The sequence below is a fragment of the Lichenostomus cassidix genome, chromosome 2, assembly GCF_008360975.1.
Source record: "Lichenostomus cassidix isolate B80296 chromosome 2, HeHo_3.0, whole genome shotgun sequence".
Taxonomy (NCBI): Eukaryota; Metazoa; Chordata; class Aves; order Passeriformes; family Meliphagidae; genus Lichenostomus; species Lichenostomus cassidix.
Window position 1 is genome coordinate 24,586,956 of NC_139482.1, and position 22,021 is coordinate 24,608,976.

A 22,021-nucleotide genomic window follows, 5' to 3' on the forward strand; every position below is an offset into this window, starting at 1 on the left:
TTGGTTCCAGCAGGGAGGAGATTCTGCCTGGAGAAGTGTGCAGCAATAAGAAGCTTAAGTCCTTAGCAAAATGGCTGGGGCACTTTATGAGCATGGGGCTGAGCTGCCAAGACTACACCTGTGTTCTGTATCAGATAATATTAGAGAGATAATATGCAGAAGTAGTTCAGGAAAAGTGACCAGAGTTGTTTCTCACAGCCAGGGTCCCCAGGTAATTGCTGGATAGAAATGGCTTCATCTTTAGAAATGCTTTTGGAATTGGCTAACTGCAACTTAGAGAAGGCTTTGGTTTGCATGATGTTTTGAGTATGTGCTTCTCTAGATCTGATTTCATTTGCAGTGCTTAAAATAAGATGCTTCTTGCCTGGCATTTCTGACCACTGCACCAAGTAAATTTTTCAGGTAATGCTATTATTTGCACAGTTCTAGAGGCCTTCATCAGACCAAGATGCTTTAGTAAGGATTTTGTTACAAACCCATCATAAAAAAGTGGTCTCTGTGCCACAAAACATGCAGCTATAGTTAGCAGTGGTGGCAGGAGTGACACCATGACCCATGTCCTGAACTGGTTGCATCTACAGCAGCTCTGGTCCAGAAGTCTTTGGCTAATGCTGAGCTGAAACCAGTGAGCCCTGCTGCATGCAGGCTGAATGCCAGCCTGCCATGCTCAAGCTGACACTTACCATCTGCTCCAAATTGTGGCCAGCCTGTGGAATGAGCGGGGACGGCAGAAGGTCTCCGTGCTCCACCCAGAGACACGTGTCCTCAGGCTCCAGGTCTGAAAGGATGGTGTAGACCTATCTCTTCAGGCTTGTCAATAATTTAATCAAAACAATTAAGAGAGCTTATGAATAACTGTTAGAGTATCATGACCTAAATAAAATAGACAAAGCAAGGAAGTGCTTTCTTCTCCAACATGCAGGCACAGGGACATTAATTGTCCTGTGATCTGATAAGCAGCCAGGTCCTAATCAGAGAAAACAAACATGTTTGGGTACTTAGCATCTAAGTAGTTGGGTGGAAAGAAAACTTTATTTTGATGTGCTGTTGTTATGAAATTACTCCTTATTTCTCCAGGTTTTAATCATCTCACTGTCAGTCTGACAAAGTATGATGCTCAGCAAGGACTGTGTTTTCAGGCTTACGTGTGTCTGCAGTAATTCAGGGTTACTGAATTGGTTGCTTGTTGCAGTCATGGATAAATGCACACAGGATCTTCCTGTATCCCATTTGAGAAGTATGATTATCTGCTTTTGCAATACAGCAAGCAGTTTTGCTGGTTTTCTAAGTGACCGTGATACTGCTGAATTAATAATAATAGCAAATGCACTTTCCAAAAGGGCCAAAATGTAGATTCCCTTTTGGCAAGGCAGCTTGTGGACTTTTTACCTGATTATTTTACTCTTGTAGTTGTATGGGCTGAACCTGGAGTTACAGAGATGAAAGCAGAAAACTCCAGCTTTCTGCTCCATTTAAAATGAAGTCATAAGGCTGGATATTGCCTTTCTGCAGACTTGGGCAGAGTGCTCTGATTCTACTGCAATACGCAGATGTCAGCACTAAGGTTAGATGCCAGAGTTACCTACCCTGTGTACTCAGCTAAGAAAGGCTGTGTTTCCTGACATACTCTTTTCCTTCTTTTAAAGGACTTAGTACTTTTTCAATAAAAATAAATTTAATTTGTGGCTACATTTCAGCTCCATTGGTTTGATGGTATAAGTGGAGCAATACCAACTTTGGATTTAGAGCAGTCGTGTGGCTGAGTCTCTCTGTTCAGCTTTCATGTGGTCTGGTGAGACATTCTTAGAATCCCCAAACATTTTTGAAGATCCTAAACTGGAGACATTCACAATTCTTCCCTCCCTTTCTACCATTAATCCTTCATGTTTTAACAAGCACTGAAGTTAATACAGCCTACACTCTTTCCTGTCACACTGGGCCCCCCTCCCTCCTTTCTTTCTCTTGAATAAAGCAATCTGTTCTTTCCCGTCCATACCCTTGTAAATCAAAGAGATAGATGTCGACACATACCATAACCAAGTATAAACTTCCTTTTTTTAATTAAACAGAATTCTGACATTTGGTTTGAAGAAGTGTTTGTTTGGTTTTATTTATTTTTTTTAATATGTGAAGGATGTCAACTCCTTTTATTTTATTTTTAGTAGAGATGAATTTTGTATGGTACCACAAATAATCTCTAGCACAAAAACTGTTAGATGTTATTTCATAGTTTAATAGGAAGATAGTTGGAGGGGAGCAGTACAGAAGTCTTGGAATTTGCAGCTTTTAGAATTAAGAGGTAACCTCTTTGGTAAAGGTTTTTGTACACATAAATCATGTTTTAACTTCCTTTGCAAATTTTATTTCAAAACCAGCTGTAATTCTGTTGCCATTCTCTCTGCTGTTTTCTTAAATACAACTAATACTTAGACAGTTATATGAAACACAGACATATCCAGATTCACAACAGCAGATACTAAAAATAAACAAGACTCATGGAAGGAACACACTCTCTAATTCATTGTATAAGTCCAGGTAACTCAGTAGCCAGAGCAAAGTCACCCCAAAGTTGCCTCTTTCAAGTTATCTTGCACATTTTGTGATGCAAAAAGGATGTTAAAAGGCCCTAAACCAGAGAAAGAGTGTTCAGATCTGACACCATTACTTCTCAGTCCGTGACCAGTCAGGAAAAATTGGTTTTATTTACTAATTCAGTTGCTGTTTTATTTCTAGATGACGGTTTTAATCCATTTGCAATTGAAGTATATCATCCATATGATGGATTGGGCCAGATATATATTTGCATATAGCAATGCAGGAATGAAATGGTCTCCTGATTGCCTGGCCAGAAGAAGGTTGGGCAGCTCTCAGAATCATGCTTAGATTCTTTAAATGCTGCAGTGGATGAGCAGGAGTGAGAGCAAAAGGTTATGAGTAAGTTGCATGTGTACTTCTGGCCTTCCTCTTTAATTATTTATTCCTCAGGAGGGCAGACATAAGGGACAAGAGGTTCAGTCCCTGTTCTTCAGCTTCTATGTACGAAGGACTATGCGTTTGGCACCTTTTCATGGTTCTAGATAAGCAGCAGTACCACAGCTTCGTCCCTCTGCTCTTAGTCCCTCTAAGCCAGTTTCCTCAAGCATGGAAAAGGATCTGCCACTTCAGCAGGATGGCCAGCTGTGCCCTGGGGTGCATCAGGCACAGCATCACCAGCTGAGCAAGGGAGGGGGTTGTCCTGCTCTGCTCTGCACTGGAGTGGCCTCATCTTGAATAATGTGTGCACTTTTGGGTGACAAAATATAAAAACCACACTAAGTTATTAGAGAGTATCCAAAGGAGGGCCACGAGGATGTGAAGAGCCTAGAGGGGAAGCCTGGTGAGGAGTGGTTGAGGTCACTTGGTCTGTTCAGCCTGGAGGAGACTGAGGGGAGACCTCATTTGCAGTCTACAACTTCCTCATGAGGGGACGAGGAGGAGCAGACACTGATCTCTGATCTGTGGTGACCAATGACAGGACCCAAGGAAATGGCATGAAGCTGAGTCAGGAGAGATTTATGTTGCATATCAGTAAAAGGTTCTTCACCCAGAGGGTGGTTCAGCACTGGAACAACCTCCCTCAGTAAAGTGTTACAGCACCAAGCCTGACAGAGTTCAAGAAGCATTTGGACAAGGCTCTCAGGCACAGAGTGATTCTTAATAGACCCTGTGCAGGGCCAGGAGTTGGACTCGATGATCCTGATGGGTCCCTTCCAACTCAGCTTATTCTATGATTCTATGATCTCAGCTAGAGTTGATTTCACTGCCTGCTGTTGTCTGTGTCAGAGTGACCCACAACAGCATGCCACTGATGGTAGGGCTTTTTCACACGCTAGAAAATCAACTAGAAAATCCACCCAGGAGCTCCCTGAGAGCCTGCTGCAATATAACCTGGTATTCTGGAGCCTAGAAATGCCTGTGAACTCCTCGGATTGCTTCTTCCCACTGACAAAGTATTGTTTTGAGATACATCTGGTGTCAGGCGTAGGCATATGGCACCAGTACGGCAGTGCTGGCTCCGGGGGTGGTTTCCTGCAGAAGAGGTCTGGCTGAAGGCAGTAGTCATTGCCCATTGAGAGTTATTATTATTTAGCACCCAGGTCTTTGTGAACTTGTTCGACTGCTGGCTGGGCAGAGTGCCATCCGAGCATATGGACATGAGCAGAGACAGCCGAGTCTCCAGGGCCTTATACTCATCAGATGTGGGTACTGAGGTCAGGCCTCTCAGTGAGGAGAAGCTAAATGACTGTCTGTCCCAAGCACGTGTACCTGTGGTTGACGGGACATGCCATCATTAATCCAAATCTGGGCCGTATTAAGCTTCTAAAATAAAAAACAGATTTGCCAGCCACTTGAAGAGGGCTGGGGGCCTGTTTGGATCAATGCATCAGTGGGGAGGGAGGGAGGGAGGGAGGGAAGGAGCAGGGTGGCAGAGGTGGCTCCACAGTGCTCCTCCCTACAGGCTGAGGTGACCTGACCCACCAAGGCAGGGGCCAAGGGGTGCTGCCTTTGTCCCCATGACTGCAGACCTTTCCAAGGACTGCCAACACTTCTGTTTATGAGTCCAGCCCTCTCCTTGCTGTTACAAGAGCACAGACATTTCACGTTTTGTTTCTTAATTATGTTTTCAGTGTGGCTCTTGCAGCAGCTGGGAGCAGAAGCTTTAGCATTTGAGAAGCAGGATTGCCTGTTTGCCAGGTATAACCCCCAGGTTACCAGCCCAAGCTCTCTCTTATGCTTGGGCAGTGCTCCCATGTGGAACTAACTCAGGTTTGTTCCTCTGGCCCTTGGAGATCTGCTCACCTCCACAGAGAGGCAGAGCATGCACAGGGTATGAGGCAGCAGCACAGGTATTGTGGCCCCACTAAGAGTAGAACATCTGAGTGGAAGATCACAAAGCCAGAAGTACCAGAAATACTTTATTAAGGCCACTGAGAAAGCTAAGAAGAGACAGAGAAAGCAAAATCCAGTAGGTTGTATTTGCATAGAGGGAGAAAATACTTCTGTGTTAAGCTAAAGTAAATACTGAAATGATTCACTGCACAGTTCAATTCAGAGAAATGCAGATGACAAGACACTGGGGTTTGCCTGTCTCTTGAGGGTCCCAACAGTTGACAGATGCTCTGTGGCACCCATAAAAAGATAATGCTGGGAATCTGCTAGTCTAAATGCTGCTTTTCTACTGTGCACACTAAACTCCCTGTGGAATTGCTTTCTGACATGATTCCTCCTATGTTTATTTATGTGCTGTTGCCTTATACTCTGAAACTGGCTGCTTCTGTCCTCTGCAACAGGTAGCTAAGCACCTACAATATAAAATATCCCTAACTGAAAAACTGGGGATCTTTACCAGTGTTGTTGGAAAGTGTCATGAGATTTCCCTAGAAGGGTGTGGTAGAAGTGCAACGAAGGTTATGCTGTCATTTTAAAAACCTGACCATGGGCTGGTTCCTCCCCCTTTGAAGTCAGTGGTAAAACTGTTTTAGAGGAGCAAGGCTACTTGAACAGGCAAACAAGAGGCAGCCTGGAGGCAGAAGAGGCTTATAGGGAATGGTTTCTGCTGCTATCCTTGAGCACAGAGCTGTTCAGACAGACTGGAGACCTGTCAGCCGCTCTCTCCTATTAAGACTAAGAAATGAATGCTTTTAAAGTTGTTAAATGAATGGGCTTGATCTTACAGTCCTTACTCATCTGGATACTACCATTAATTTTGAGAAAATAATATTAGGTGCTATGGAATGGAGTCCTTACACTGTTAAATTCTAATATTTGACAGATTTTTTTTCTTGGATAGAAAAATAATGCTGTCATAATTAAAAGGATGTGAACATTTCACCTTTTGAAGACTGCAAGCTACTTTGGAGCAAGATGTAAAACTAGAAGCAGTGCAGAGAGCTCAAGCCCATGTCATGTCTGTAGGTTATTTTTGAACTTTATGAAAAACACACTTTAGCAGTTTATATCCTGACCATTCAACTGTATTCTGGCATTCTAAATGCAAAAACATGCTAACCATGAAAGCAGAACATTTAAAAATACACTGTCCACTTGGCTTCTTTGCCCTGCTTCAGAGTCTCCCAAGTTTGTTTGGGACAAACTTGGGAACTTTGTTGTGGAATGACTGTTTGAATTGGGGTTTCTTAAAATACATGTGGAGCCTTGTAGCTGCTGTGGGATGTACACAGTGGTGGAGCTGTACTATTTTAAAATCATCTGGCTATTTCACTTCATGTAAGAATATCTGTCATCTTAGTTATAAGGAATGAGAGGGGTTGATTAAAACAACTCATGAAGCCATTAAACAAAGAGATAAAATGTAGAACATGTGCTGTAGGGTCGTTTTAATTATAATGTGGGGGGGATCTGTGGAAACTGGATGGCAGCTGCAGTGTAGCTGAGTTTGAAACCCCTCTTAATAGTACCTACATCCTGTTCCTTAGGGATGGGGTTTCCTTTCTGTATAGCTGGGTCCTTTGGAAATGGTGTTCAGAAGCTACCTCTCATTGATGTGACTGATCATAATGCAATTGGTCTGCTCAAGCACTTAGATAGGGACTAAAGTGGGTATTTATGTACACTCATAATCTAGTCATTAGATGCTAGACTATATAACATCAGAGAAATGTATGCAGAAGTGTTAGTGAAGCGGGGAAGGTGTCAAAGATGCAAGTGAACAGCCATGAGAATCCAGGGAGAGTGAGGAAGAAAAAAAGTAATGACAGCTTTTTTCATTGTCTTGATTATCTTATTAGGTCAGAAAAACCCAGTACTAAATATACTGCTGTATGCTATAAGTTTGTCTATTAAGTTAATTTAGCACATAATCTGACTTTAAATAATTGATATCAGGCAACCACATGAATTAAATAAAAACTATTTAAACTTCCCATTTTGCTTCATTCTTGCTAACCTAGTTATGGGCATCAAGAGTTAGCATAATTAAATGTAGCCCTATCAGAAGGGGTTTCAAGTCTCTTGTGAGTTTAAATCAGTCTCTAGCCACTAGAAATCAGCATGAGGAGCAGTAAGGAAAGGAGGCAACACATCTGCTCATGTCAAAGTTTTCAGAGGAACTTTGTCCATCCACTTCTGCCAGAGACAAGGCCATTACTTAGGTAGACCCTGGGTCTAGTTCAGCTTGGCAACTCCAGTGTTCCTAATTCAGCAAAGTTTTCTTAAATGTCTGCCATGCTTTTTATGCAAATGAAATATTGTAATTTAGTCAACAATTTGTGTTGTGTTCCCACATAGAAGCAGCAGTGCTTAAAAATATCCAGTCATTAAAAAATTTTAAAATCGCATAAAATTAAGACATAATGTACAGGACTAATTATACAAAAATGGGAAATAATTCTTTAGGAAGAGCATGGAAGACTTGAAGGAGTTACTGCTTCTTGGTCTTGGCTGTAGCTTGTTGGACCGTGAAGGTTCTGGAGACTGTTCCCTTGAGGACTCCAGCTGTTGTATGTGATTTTAATGACACTGGAAAGTGGTAGTTGGGATAGATAACCATCTCCATACTGTCTTGTGGAGTGCTTTACCAGGTAGCCAGGATAACCATCACACCACTCTGGCTCCTTAGCATCTGCAGTTAAAGAAAATGTACAATGACAACTCAGCTGCCATCACGGTGAAGAAAAACTCAGTTCTGCTTAAGCAGTGTAAAGGAAAGTATGGTTCCCTTTGCACTTAGAAGAGCTCGGTAGCAGGAAATCAGTCATTGATCCAACAATGAGATGCAGCTTGTCAGCTGATACTCTCAAGACAGAAAACCTTGAGGTGAACTTTGGAGGGTCTTTCACAGACTCTCCTCAAATTGCCTGGGTTAAAAGTTAAGAGGAGCAACAGGGGAACAGCTATCCCTGATGGGATATCATGGGCTAGGATGCCAGTCTCTGTTTGCTTGGTGTCTGGTTAGTTGAAGTTCTCACTTCTGGAAATGAATTAAGCACTTTACCATCACTGTCATGGAGAGCTTATCTCGGGTTTTTAGCATCATGCTTAGACTCATCCTATATTTTCCCTAGGACCAATGGAACAACACATTTTAGGGTCAAAGTTAACTGTTTGCATGTGTACTGTTGGAATTAGTAGAATTACTGGTGTGCTAGGAGTAAGAATAGAGTTCATACAGTGATTCCTAAAATACAAAATGCTAATTACAGTCTGCTTCCCTAGGGAGAGAACTGAAGATGGCTGACCACGTAACCCCTCTCTTCTCTACCTCTTTTACTCCAGTCCTCCGTGATGTCAGTCTGTTTTGCCCGCTTTCACCCAAACCTGGTCGTTGGTGGAACATATTCTGGCCAAATCGTCTTGTGGGATAATCGCAGTCACAGGCGCACTCCGGTTCAGAGAACTCCCTTATCTGCTGCTGCTCACACGGTAAGGATAAAAGTCATCTCCTCTTTTCCTCAGAGCAGATGGTCAGCAGGGAAATGCAGCTGCCTAGTTTTGTCTACAACGCTGGCTGCCACACAGATGAAAACGTAGATGTGACTTTGAAGTAGATATGAGAGATGAACAACCACCTCTTGTAGGTGCTTAATCATCACACTTTGTACAATCAGGTCAGGACATTATTCTCCTCTCTAAGAAAGATGGCACAATTGAGTGCAAAGCTTCAGTGAGACACCTTTGTGCCAGCACAGTGGCACTCTAATTCTTGTCCCCATTGTCTGTAAAGAGAGCCAGATCGTTATGGAGTCTGTACATCTGTCAGTCCAATGTGGCAGGCAATTTCAGTCATTATTGTTGTCTTGGTGTACACAGATTTCTACTTTGAACGAGATTAGGCACCTGTGAGGGTCTCACTGTGGAGTCCTATAAGCAGACACAGGTGTCCCTGGGAAGAGTGGGGCAGTTTGTTTCTGTTTTCTAATAGAGCAATATATAAATCCCTGCTGTGGTCTCCTACTCCAGACAGGCCCACAGGGCAGAGCTGGCCTGTGGAGAGTTTGTTTCAGCAGAAAAATGTGGGAGAGCATTTTGCTGACACACACAGGTACCTGCAGATAATGATGGTGGCAACGGGTTCTAGTGGTGTCTGGGAGATAAACAGGCAGAGCAGTAACATGAAATGCCTGAGAAAGAAGAGACTTCATCTGTGATAGATACAAGGATGGTGTTTGTGATAGGAGACTCTCTTACATGGCAAAGTACACATATTGTGCTGGAAGAAGAGACAAACCTGGGCTGCCTGCTGAAGTGTCCTCACTCTGCTATGGCACTGACATCCAGTCCCTCCTGCATAAAGGTCCTGGGCATTCTTGAACTCTCCTCCTCCAGAATTTGGGCTCAGGCAGACTCTTCAGGAGAGCTGGAAGGTGGAGTAGCTCATCCTGGGAGTGGGCTTAGGGGAATTTCTGAGTGGAAATTGCAAAGGAGGAGAAAAATGTAAAAGTATGATATAAGAGTGCAGAAAACCACAGATTTTCTGTAACATAAGGAACTGAACTCCACAAAGCACTCTGAGAGATAATAATCTTGTTCTAGTAGAATGAAGGATCAGATGATGTGATAGTACTTTTGCACCTCCAGCTTTTACAACTCTGTGATTCTAATGTTTGGAATTTGCAGATCCAGGTTCAGCTTTCAGTTGGCTGTGACAACATAATCCCTGGAGTTAAAGACAACTCCAAAAGTCATGCCGTGCGAATTACTGCTAAAGATTCAGTATAGGGTCAGTATTATGACAGCAAGTCTCTTATATTAAAAATTACAGGTGTGCACAGACTTGCTTAGTGGGCCAGGCAGTACAAATATTATTCCCTACATTTCCACTATCTTGCATGTTGATGTAATTATCTAATGATCTGTGCCATGGGTTGCAACTTCAACATTGCTTTTCATTTCCCTAATGTTTTTGCTCATTTTGTTGCTAGCAATGTTGTTCAATCTGCATGAAAAGAAACAGTCTCTCCTGGAATTGCAATTTAGAGATGTAGCAGACCAGAAAACTAGTGGCAAGAAGCTGACTATCACTGAAAATTGAACAACTGGGACACAAAATCTAGTGGAAAAGCAAAGATTAATGGGAAGTAATTTGTTTACACTCAAAAATCATTTAAGGCAAAATTGTACTTGCTGGAATTATATATTAAAGCAGTTTTATTATTGCAATAGAACAAGGTAATGTTTTGCTTTTGACAAATATAAATAAATTACTTTCAGTTGTGGATGGGCACTTTATGTGCTATCATGGATTGGTATAAATAAGTGTTTACGCAGTCTAACATGCAGAAGCACGATGTTTTAAGGAGTGATCAGATTTTACAATAAGAGTTGCTTACTTTATGTTCCTACATAGGAATTACTTACATAAACTGTAAATGAGATCTTGGTTGCAAAAGGCTGGCTTGAATCCTTGCTGCCAAGAAAAAAGGATTAAATTAAGGCAACACTACTTTAGCAATGTTACTTTGTGTGCTGCCAGATACGTGAGCTGAATAATCCTTTTTTAATTTGAACTCATGCTGTATATGAAAAAAGGATTTTTCTCCTTCCTTTCTCTTGCTTTGTTTATTTGAAACAGATAGATCGTGTTGTTTTCTCTGACTTAAACCTTCCTGAAATTTAGTATCACTGATTACTGCCTGGATTCACCAGGAAAGAGAATTCTACCCACAGCTTACTCACTAATTTCCTTTCACACCCACCACACATCTGCACTTGGGACAACAGGAAATTTTAATTAAGACAAAACCCTTTTGCATGATGATTTCATTTCCAAAATAAATAAAAGCAGGCTGGCAGCAACCCTTTGAAAGAAAGAGGCCTGTTTAGACTTTCTGTTACATACTGTTGGTTATCTTTTCTGTCCGCTTTCCTTACATCTTTTCATTTCTGCCGTGAGTTTTATTGTGCATGAAATTGATGGCTGGTAGCCCTGATTAAAGCCAGGCCTGACACACTGAGGTGCTGCTGGAGAGACATGGCTCACTCTTCACCCCCCACTAAATATCTCAGATAGTCCACTGCTTGCTTTAGCTTCCTCCCACCCACTCCATCTCTGTTTGGACTACTGGAGGTCAAACGCCCATGAAAAAAATAGATCTATGCTTACTTCACACATCAGTATGCAGGAATCATGTTTAGGACTGAGGTCATCAGCTTACACTGAGCAGCAGAAAGGTCCATGTTGGAGGGTAATAGTGTGAGACACATGTGAGGGACTAATTGGGGTCCATTTGATGATCTGGGAGAAACCAGGTGCCTGGAAATCTTGAGAGAAAGGAAAAAAATCAGCATCAAATGTGACTTTACTGGTATGTACAGACTGTCTCCAAACACAAGCAGCGACTGCTTAGTCCACCTTGGTGTGGGCACAAACACTGTACAGGTGCTGCACCTTTTGCTCTTAGAGAGGAGCATTTACTGGGCCCACTCATGTATTAAACCAAAGAGAGAGCCAGAGCTCTGAGGATTTCTGCCATTCCCCACTGACTGGGTAGGTGACCTGCAGCTGCATCTTGAAGTTGTCTGACATAAGTGGCAGTTCTACCGTTCCTTTCAGCAGGACCAAATGCTACATTCCTAACACTACATGAAGTTGGCTTAGAAGAAGAGTTGGCTTAGGGATCTCTTGTAAGTTGGTCCTAATTTTGTTTAATTAATGAAAGTATTGGAGAAAAATGTGTTTTCTTTTTGGAGATGCAGGTCTTCTATTTATTGGTAAATGCAGCAGAGAAATTAAATTTTTCTTTTCTTAACTTTTGTATATGTCTAACCCTTGATTTAGCAGTATCACTTTTACTGGTCAAAGGAAATTAAATCTTATTGTTCAGCCTGACTGATTTTTCACTCTGGAGATCGCTGAACTTGACCCATCCCTCATATGTCACCATCAGAAATCAGATGACACTTTAGGCTTAAAATGTTACCAGGTTCCTTGGAAAAGGAATAGGCCAAGTTTCATTATGCATACTAACTGGAATTCAGCCTCCATGGAATGACTGCACTATGGTGAACCAGGTGTAACACCCTAAATTTAGTCACTCCCCACTTATTATGACAGATTTAAAAAGGTATATTGGCCAATGCTGAAGAACGTTGATGGGCTTGTTCATGTTCTTCAGCTAGAGTACATTTGCAAATATTTAGCATGCAAGCCAAAATCTGACAGGGTTCAAGTTTTATGCAGCTGTTTTCTTGAATAAACTTTTCATTTTGATTCCATTTGGGCAGTTTTCCTCTTTCTGCTGGTTATTCTCAGTGTCAAAAGCCATCAGTAGAATGATACATGTCCCTGTGGGTGAAATCCCATCCACATAATTCGGTATATTCACAGCATTACTCAGCTGGGTTGTTTTATTATGAGGAAAATGAAGCTTTGAAAACATTTCCACCTCTATAACGTACTTCTTAAAATTTAAATTAAAGAAAAACACAAAAACCCAACCAAAACAATTCCTATCTGGCAAAAGCTGAGTCTTATATTTTCCAGATATTGTGTGACTACTTAATCATTCTTTAAAATAACATGAGACATTAGAGATTTGTTTTTTAAAATGTAAGAATGGCTCTCTGACTTCCAGTGTTAATGTGTTTTCAGCATCCTGTGTATTGTGTGAACGTAGTTGGAACACAGAATGCCCACAATCTTATCACTGTCTCTACGGATGGTAAAATGTGCTCCTGGAGCCTGGACATGCTCTCAACACCACAGGTGGGTTTGTTTTCACCTACATGGGGGCAAAAAGTGTCTCTGGTAGAGCAGGATACCTGCATAGTGGAACATAGCTCCTAAAAGCCAAAATCTCGCCTCCTATACAAACTAAAACCAATGGATGCACTTGAAAGAGTACAGCTTGCTTCCAGCAGTCTCTGCTAAGAGCCAAACCCCATTTCCTTTACCACAAATCATGTAATTATTGTAATACGTTAATACATAGGTCAGTTTCAAGTGAAAATGAAATAGTCCATTTTAAAGAACAGTAATTACAGAAGTCGCCTGTGGTATAAATTGCACTTATTCTACAGCATTGTTTAACAAATATGGACTAGATTGCACTGCTGCTGAACACACCCCAGGCACTGCAGATTTCCAAGGCACACAGTCAGAAACTCAGAAACTTACTTTGCTGGCAGCTTTCAGTAGCCAAAGGAACAAACAATGCAAATCAAAAGTTTTAGAACTAATTCTCCCGCTCTGGAATGTTTGCTACTATTGTCTTTCCCTCCCCTCCCCTCCTTTGTATCAGAAATGAAAGGAAACACAGGAAAATTGCCCAAACCACCAGTGATTATAATAATGGAAACTAAACAAAGAATCTGATGCTGAAAAAGGTGTACAGAAAGCATCTTTTAAGTGTTATCTTCTGAAGTAGTACATTTTCTATTCTAACAATTCACTCATTTTTATACACAATTTCTTAGAAAAAAATTTAATATCATTTTTTCTAAGCATCATGGGATCTGATCTTGTTTCAAAATGCTGCATAGAAACTCCCCATAATGATTCCATTAATCATGCATTAATGTGCAATTACTATTGAATTATTTGCTTTTCAGTGTTGACACAAGAGGTGGGACTCCTATATCCTAACCTCAGCCATGTAAAAGTTGATGTGCCCAAGCTGAAGTTAGAACATTCAAGTTTTCTGTACAGTTGAGATAGAGAGAGGCTGGTACTTCTGGAGGATTTCACATCCAAGTGTGAAATGCCATTTCAGACACCACCCGGGGACATGGAACTGTCTAGTCTTAGGGTAGAAGGGCTTCTGGAAGTCAGAGCATCCACTCCCCTACTCAGAGAGGGGTCAGCTTCAAAGTTTGACAACATTGCTCATGTAAAGCAACAGTGTGGGTCTGGTAGTTGTGCCCTGGGACTGTGAGAAACCAGTACTCTTCTGCAACAGAAATGCAGGCATCTAAAATGGCCCAGGCATCTATGTTCAGGGACCTGAATCCCTTCCACAGTTTCTCACAAACATCAAGAAGGTAAGTCCCATCCTTGCATATTCATGTACTGGAGTACTAAATTCTGAAGGACAGACCTGTGAACATCTGAGTTCCAGTACCTCATCACTCAAATGGAATTTCTCTGCTCCAAAACTGACTATGTACAAGGATGGGAACACACCCTGTATGACACTGAAATTTGGCACATGGCTCATGGTGATCTAGAAAAGAAAGGCACAGGACTTGACGTCAAGCTGCATGCCATAGCTTTAAACTGGGAGGAGTAGAGTGTTGCTGATGTGTGTCAGTCTGAAACTTTCCAAAGACACAGATCCAGAGCACTTGTGTACAGCCATGGTGTGGGTGCTGGGAGGAGGGAGTCCACCACTGCCTATGGCCATGGCTCTGCAGAGACACTAAATGATGACCTCACCCCAGAAGACTTTAACAAAAATATATGGTCTCTCTCCCATATTAACAGATTTTTTCTCTAGCTCTCTGTCTTTCACTCACGTATTTACAGATATATGGGGTGGTCTCCCAATACATTTTTAATGTCTTGTTTTGCCTTTATAATAGAACCAACTTTATTTCAAAGAAAAATATAAAGCCAGTAGAAGTATTTCTCTATGGATTTGCATTGATCTCCTCTCACATGGGTACCCACTTTCTTTAGTTACAGCAAAAGCCCTTCTGAGGAAAACCCTACAGGCTTTGGCCCTAGAGAACAGCAGCATAGACTTTTTAAGCATAATGAGCATACTCACTTAAATAGCTAAAAATGAAAATGGTGAAATCATTCAGGCCTTTTTTGGATTCTTGGCTTACACCATTTAGGCTGAAAAACCAAAAAGTTGTGCAAAATCCGCTCAAAGCGTACACATCTTGCAATGGCCACAAACTTGCGTGGTGATTGTATTTGCAATTGCAAAAATGGGTATGCTGATTTACTTTAAAATACAGCTACCAAATGAAAATAGAAAACATTCCTGCTGGTTTGTAGCTTGATTGTAGAGTCTAGAGGGAGTGTTTATGGTTACCTCAAGAAATCCCTGAAAAGCAGTGCTTAGAATAGTGGTAGTGGCAGGACCCTAACTTTTTAATTTTGTTCTGCAAAGGGACAAATGACACAGTACAATAAATGCCTCACATGCACACGATATTACATGTGCTTCCTGAGAATTGATTTCCAGAATGTTTGTAAATGGAAGGGTATTATATGATTTATTAAAGCCTGAGGCTGGTAAATGTAACCATTAAGGTATTACCTTTAGTTTCTGCACCATTAGATTTTAAATTCTCACCTGTCATCTCTGGCTGATTTAAGATGATGCAGAAAAGACCAGTGCCTTCCTGCCAGTCTCATATGTGTGACAGACAGCACTGGGGATGTCAAGGAGCATCCTGGTTTGTGACATTGCATCTTCTCAAGACGTCTTATGTAGAAACCAAAGTCCTGTGGCTGGGTCAAATAATTTTATCTTCCTCTCCTGCTACCCCACGTATTATTTAGAAATAAGTTGCAAAAAACCAACCCAAACTAACAAAAGGAGGATCACAGCATAATAACAAAACCTGTTTTGGTAGGAGAGCATGGAGCTGGTATTCAATAAGTCCAAACCAGTGGCGGTCACAGGAATGGCTTTCCCAACTGGAGATGTCAATAACTTTGTTGTTGGCAGCGAAGAGGGAACAGTCTACACAGCCTGTCGTCATGGAAGGTGAATTTCAGCATTTTGTACTTATAAAACATTGTGTACATGTGTTGATGAGAGATAGCCAAATGTGTGTGGAGTGTTCAGTGTTTTTTTCTCTTGGGTCAACAATGTCTATACTGTTCCCCTAACCAGGACAGGAGCTGCCCGACTTTGAGCATCTGTGCTACAGCCTCTTACACTGGGATAGTTGCCCTAGGCTCCCTGTGTAGTTGGTGGGGAGCAGTGATTACTCTTAGGTTGACTTCCTTTACCTTTTTCAGTCATGTGCCTGAAGAGAAGATGACTGGGCCCTCAGAAACGCCTCTTTCTAACAGATGAGATGAGATGAAATGAGATGAGATGAGATGAGATTATGAGATTAGAAGGAGGTTTATACAGCTTTATACAGGTTTACACACCTAGCTGAAATGAAGGTGTCTATGTCAGCACAGGTAGAATGAAGCCCTAGGAGACACTTCTGCTGCAAGGTAACCAGGCCTAAACCAATATGAGATCGTCATCTGCTTTTCTTTTTTACCATTTTCAGCTCCATCTTCAGTCTCCACGGGCACAGATCAGAGAAAAGCCATCATGGGCTTGGTTCCTTTAATAACACGGATACAGCCACATTGTGCCACGTAGCTCTAGAGAATCCTGTGCTCTCCCACACACAGTGGTCATACATAACATAACCCAGGCTGTAGTTTGACACTGCAAGTTCCTTGTTTTGCACCCTGCATGCCTGCAGGATGCTAGTGTGCTCTGTTAGCTTCCAGTAATAGTTTAATCTCTGGGAAGCTTGAAAGGCTTTTGTAAAGAACAAACTTTTTCCAGTGACAGACATAGAGCTCATCCCCACCAGTAGTTTGCAGTGTTCTCTGAATTCATATGTTATCATATTATGAGTTTATGTTGACCAAAAAGACTTTGATACACTGGTTTAAGATTGTAAGGCTTCTCTTACACATCCCTAATGTTTTACAAATACTGTTTTACGTATGTTTTGTTCAATGCTTTTTTTTTTTAAATATTTTTATTTTAGCCTGACCACTGACAGTATTGCAAAATGCCTTCTATTTAGGCATGTATTGATAGGCTGTGTGGTGGCTGATGGTTTGAATTAGGCTGATAAAATGAATGAAGCGTGCCCAAGGGCATTTCTCACTTCTGAACTTTCAAACTCGCCTGGTTTGTTCCTCACAAGAGGAAGAAGATGCCAGGTCCTCTTGTTAGCACACTTTTTTTAGAAACTTTTTACTGACCATCAGCAAAAGCTCTTCTGCTCCTGCCTGTCTTTCCTGGAGCTCTTTGCTCTCATCCCTGGTTTATTTCCAGAGGCTCCTGTGTCCTTCAGACCAGCACAGTGAGGAGCTGTGCTATTCTGGAAAAAGGTGCATCAGGACCTGCAGGACTCAGCCCCTGCTCCAGCACATGCTGCGAGGTCTGGCAGAACAGCCTAAGTGAGGCCACACTGTCCACACAGGAGAGGAGAGGGGACACTGCACCAGCTGGATGAGGGACCAGTTTCCTCTGGTGCAGCTCCATCTCTCTCTCTGTACACTGTACTCACACTGGCATGGGGCTGATAGGCTCATCAGAGCTGTGGCTATTTTTAATGTATATTCTTCCACTCACAATTTTTCCATAATCTAGCTAAAAGGGTAATTTCATGATTCCCTTTTCTGTGTACACTGTGAGACAGCACTGACAACTGATATGGCATCAATTGCTTCCAGGAAGAAGAAAAACTCTGCACATTCTCTCTTACACAGTGTTGTATTTTTCCTTCCTGATAGCTATTCTAGCCTCTGGCTGATGAAATGCACATCTCCTCCTGTTCAAAGTAATGACTGTATGATACATGATCACAGGATCAGTTCTTTCACTTTTTGTGAAAAAGCATTTGCTTCCAAGTGACTTGATTGACTGCTATGAAAAGTTATCTTAGATATTTAAGAGAAAAAGAATTGCCCATGAAAAGTCATTAGCATATCTGCATTTTTATTTTAATGGTTATTCCTTTTGATAATGGCTTACTCAGAGGCATAAGCTATAGTATAATTACTATTTAGAATTATTTTATAATTATACATAAATCTTATCTCAAGATACAGCAGTAGACAGTATATGTAGAAGTGAGTAAGGTAAGTCTTCAGAAGTAAGAGAAATTCTCCCTGTGCTCAATTCTGAGCATTAATTTTGCCCAGTGGAGTAAACCTCTGCAGGCAAAGACTTTAGTGAAAGGAGAGAGATTTACAGGTTAAATAGAACTCTAAAATGAAACAGGAACCTAAGAGTAAAGCAAAATTATGTTAAATCACTAGGTGGTAAATCACTCTCTGCATGTAAATCTTTCTTCTTCCTGCAGTAAAGCTGGCATTGGTGAAATTTTTGAAGGCCACCAAGGACCTGTCACAGGAATCAATTGTCACATGGCTGTGGGTCCAATAGACTTCTCCCACCTCTTTGTCACATCATCATTTGACTGGACAGTGAAATTGTGGACCACAAAGGTAAGAAATCCTAGTTGGGCTGGGACAAGTAATCCTACTTGTGAAAATGCTGTTGTCAGAAATATTTTAATACTGTCTATCAAGTCCTAAGAAACAATTAATTGAAAGGCTGTGGTTAGAATGGGCATAGTGATAAAACTGTAAGTAAAATATATAGCTAGTGTAACTCTCAATCATATTTTCCCTAGAGCATACCTTGCCCTTTAGAGGTTGCTTCAGATGGCCTGCATTTCAGTATTAACCCTAGTGCTGAGCAGTTTCACTAGGCAAGGAGATGAGGATGTCTTGTGCTCCCAGCCATCAAACAATCCATTCAGCACTCCCTGTGCAGGCTAAATTGCAAGGCTAATACTATGCACTGTGGTGTTGCAGCAGCAGGAATACTTTCATCTGATGAAGCAACAGGGGAAGTGCATGTACAACTTAGTGCAATCAATATCACTTGTGAAATTCACCGCTGGAGGAGGCTGTGATAGCCAAAAGGTATAAATTGTCCCAGTGACATTAGACACTGAAAGCAGGGAGGAAGTACATGCTGGAACTTACATTCATGACCACAGGGATCTGCTGCTGCCTACTCTGTGGCCATCTGCCTGTGACCTCTTTCAGAGAGAGCAGCAGAACAGCAAAAATGTCACAGTTCTGTGAAACTTTGAAACCCCAGCACTCCATGGGACAGACTAAACAGACCAACCTGGTTTATTGTACAGGCTGAGTAAAATAGGAGAATGAGAGCTAAAATTCTAATTATATAAGTAATCTAATTTTTTTTTTATACACCAGACTAGAGAACTGCCTTCCAAATGTCAGGGTTTTGTCTTAACCAAGTTGGTTTTATGCCTGCATTTGGTTCACATCTTAAGCTGCACTGGACAGATTTCCAGTACTGGAAGCTGACCCCAGTCAGGAAGTATCTCAGCATGTGTTCCTCTGAGACATCAGGGCTTGGAGATGTTAGAACAAATGCAGAGCAAATGTAAATACAAAAGTGATCAGAAGGGCTCATGTGACAGCCTTGCGCTGGAAAAAGCAACACAGTTACCTAGATGATAACTTGAATCAGCTTCCATAGTAGCTTCCCAATGCATTTGTTAATGGCCAGATCCAATGTGCATGCTAATTAACAGGGATCTTTTCCTGATCAGCAGTGACCACAGCTGAGGGTTCTGTCTTGAGCATTAGGCAGAAGCATCATTGTCATGATGTATCTAAATACATCAGTAGACCTAGCCTAAACCAGGGCAGGAGTGGTCCAGAGGAGTGGGCACGAGCAGGCTGGAGTGGGTCTGGGATGATTCCTAGGTGGTAAATGTTAGAAAGGGCTGCAGGATAGCCAAGGGATGGGGAGCTTAGATGTTGGTTCAGTGGGGCTAGATAGATCTGCCATTTGGTGTGAGAGACAAGGGAGTCCTGGGCAGTGCTGACTGTGGGCAAGGGAGTACAGGAGTGTTGAAGTTGAAGCTGAGTAAGGAAAGAAGAATTTGTGGGGAGTGCAGGGAAGATGAAAGGCAAGTATTGAATTCCAAACAGACATGTAAAGAAAAGTCTTGGATGAGTATTTGACCCTCAGCTTGAGGCTGAATATGGCAATAAGGGTCTCATTCATCTGCAGCTTAAATGAAATTGTATTAAGGGATAATAAAGCCCGATTTTTATTTTGAACTCCTGGGATTTTAGAAGTTAGTAGTAACACTAACACAGCACATTTTGAGCGCAAAGGCACTGCAGATAGTAATACACTTTTCCTTGTGGAATATTTCAGTGCCAAAATGGTTGGGTTTGATTTTGTTCAAGACAATCAGTTTTCAAAGAACCAAACCATTTAAATTTCTAATATCTATCAAGCTGTGGCTCATCTGGCAAGAGAGGCTTCCTGAGAAAGCTGTTTGATGGAGCTGGGCGAGCTATGATGTGCATGTGACCCACCACAGCACTGCTCAGAGCTGGAAGCTGCGTTGCTGTTTTGGATCACTTGCTTTCTTCTGGAGCAGCAGAAGCCCCAGGCTGCTGCCCTGCCAGCCACTGCCCTGTGAAAACATCCTCTGAGACAGTGGACAACTTCTTGAATTGTGATGAATGTTTTCTTTTTCTTGCAATTCAACTGCATCAGAAGTTTATTTCCATATTGTCTGAATAATTTTCTTGGCTGGAGCTACTACATATTTAAGGTTTTCTTTGTTCAGTTCTCATAGTCAAGGCTCAGTCAATCAGTGGGCTCTGAAAAAAAAAGTGGATTGATAGGTAGTATTGAGTGCTTCTGCTGGCTTACTAGATTTAGTCAGAATTGGTTTATTCCTTTAGTTTCTTATTTGTAAATTTAATCTCCTTATCAGCATCCAAAGCCGTATTGCTTTCCTGCTTCTACCAGTGTTGTCTACTTAATCCTGTGCACATTATCCTCTTTGGTCATGAAATTCAATTCCTTTCTGTTTCACAGGTTCAGAGTCAATGTCCAATTGTAAAGTGAACCATAAAAGCTTTGTGTTTATATTGTCTATTGATGTTGTGTAGCATCCTGGGGTGCTTACAAGAAAGGCACTTTCATAGCAGTCATTTGACTGATGGATTGAAAGCACCATCTCACTTAAAAACATTTTATAATCTGTTTTTGTGGTTAACACATTTTCTAGCTAAAGGCAGTTCATCCAGGTGACTGAGAATAAGATTTTCACCAGAGGATGAATGAGCATTTTGTAGATAACACTAACACAAGGTTCACATTATCATCCGTCATATTAGCCAATAATTAGATCCCTGGGTGAATAGCAAGCAACCAGAAGCAACAGGAAAATAAATGAAATTTGCAAAGATAGTTACCTGATAACCAGGGCATTACCTGATTCCTGATCAGGTAATTCAAGTTAATACTTGAATTTGACTTGAATTCACACTGCAGCATGTGAGCAAGTCTCAGATGCAGAGCTGTCAAAGGGAAGTCCCGATGTGAAGTGTCTGTGGAGCTCTGCCCTTAATTAGGTAGTGTTGGTACGATGCTTTGAAGAGGTAAAGTGCTAAGTGGAAATGCTAAGTGTTGTTAATTAATTAAACACTAATCCTCGTGAATGAATAGCATGAGGTTAAATAATGAAATGTAAGTATTGTTATTATTACAGCAATTGCTGTTTGGAGAGCAAATTTTTTGATATTGTGTCAAGAGATGGGAGCTATCTTGGAATTGTTAAAGCATAGCAAAACATAAGCTAGTTTCAGTTAAAGCCTACAAGGTGGCTTGTTTGCTGCTAAGAGAGTTAATAAGGGTTTGGACAGAGAGCAGGATTTTATTAGTTTTTTCATCCCTCACATCTCTTCTTTAGCTCTTATCCTTCCCTTGAGGGGAGATGCTAATGACTAGTTTTCTCCTCTTGCACCTATGCCTAAGTCATGCTGGGATGGGCAGGAATTGGAATAACTGTAGCAACATTGTTGTATCCCCATCCATGCTTGTCTCCCTCTGCCTAATGTTTAAGCAATGGTGGTAATGCCATAATCAGAAGGAGGCTCAGAGGTGAGCAGACTGGTAGTAGGGCCACCACATAACCATTAGCAGGGTCTAATGGAGCCAGAGGTCATGTGTGCCCTCAGTGACAGACTACCCATTGTGTGTTTGTGCTCAATTTTGCTGTACTGGCCCATGCATCAATGGTAGTGCCTTCCTCATCCCTCTCCTTTGTCTTTTTATTCTTATGCTCTTCACATGCTGCTCTTCCCTCTTGCATACACTTAAGTGTAGATGAGAGCTGGACTTTGTGAAATTTAGAAAGTATCACTGTTTTCACTCTTGAATATGTTGTTTGTTAATATTGTTTTCTAAGCTTTCCTAAATCCTTTGGCCGTCGTGTAAGGCATTTTAGATGACTCTTACTTCACATGAAG

At 41.5% G+C, this 22,021-nt stretch overlaps 1 protein-coding gene across 7 annotated transcripts in view; it reads left to right on the top strand.

Moving 5' to 3' along the window:
* DYNC1I1 (dynein cytoplasmic 1 intermediate chain 1) overlaps nucleotides 1-22,021 on the top strand; it is a 189,551-nt gene that overhangs the window by 133,789 nt on the left and 33,741 nt on the right. For all 7 annotated transcript variants that reach the window (XM_085050770.1, XM_085050774.1, XM_085050772.1 and 4 more), the window contains 4 exons: nucleotides 8,275-8,421; nucleotides 12,590-12,703; nucleotides 15,526-15,659; nucleotides 18,004-18,148. In XM_085050770.1, the coding sequence (XP_084906896.1) occupies nucleotides 8,275-8,421; nucleotides 12,590-12,703; nucleotides 15,526-15,659; nucleotides 18,004-18,148 (540 nt within the window). The remainder of the gene's footprint in view (nucleotides 1-8,274; nucleotides 8,422-12,589; nucleotides 12,704-15,525; nucleotides 15,660-18,003; nucleotides 18,149-22,021) is intronic.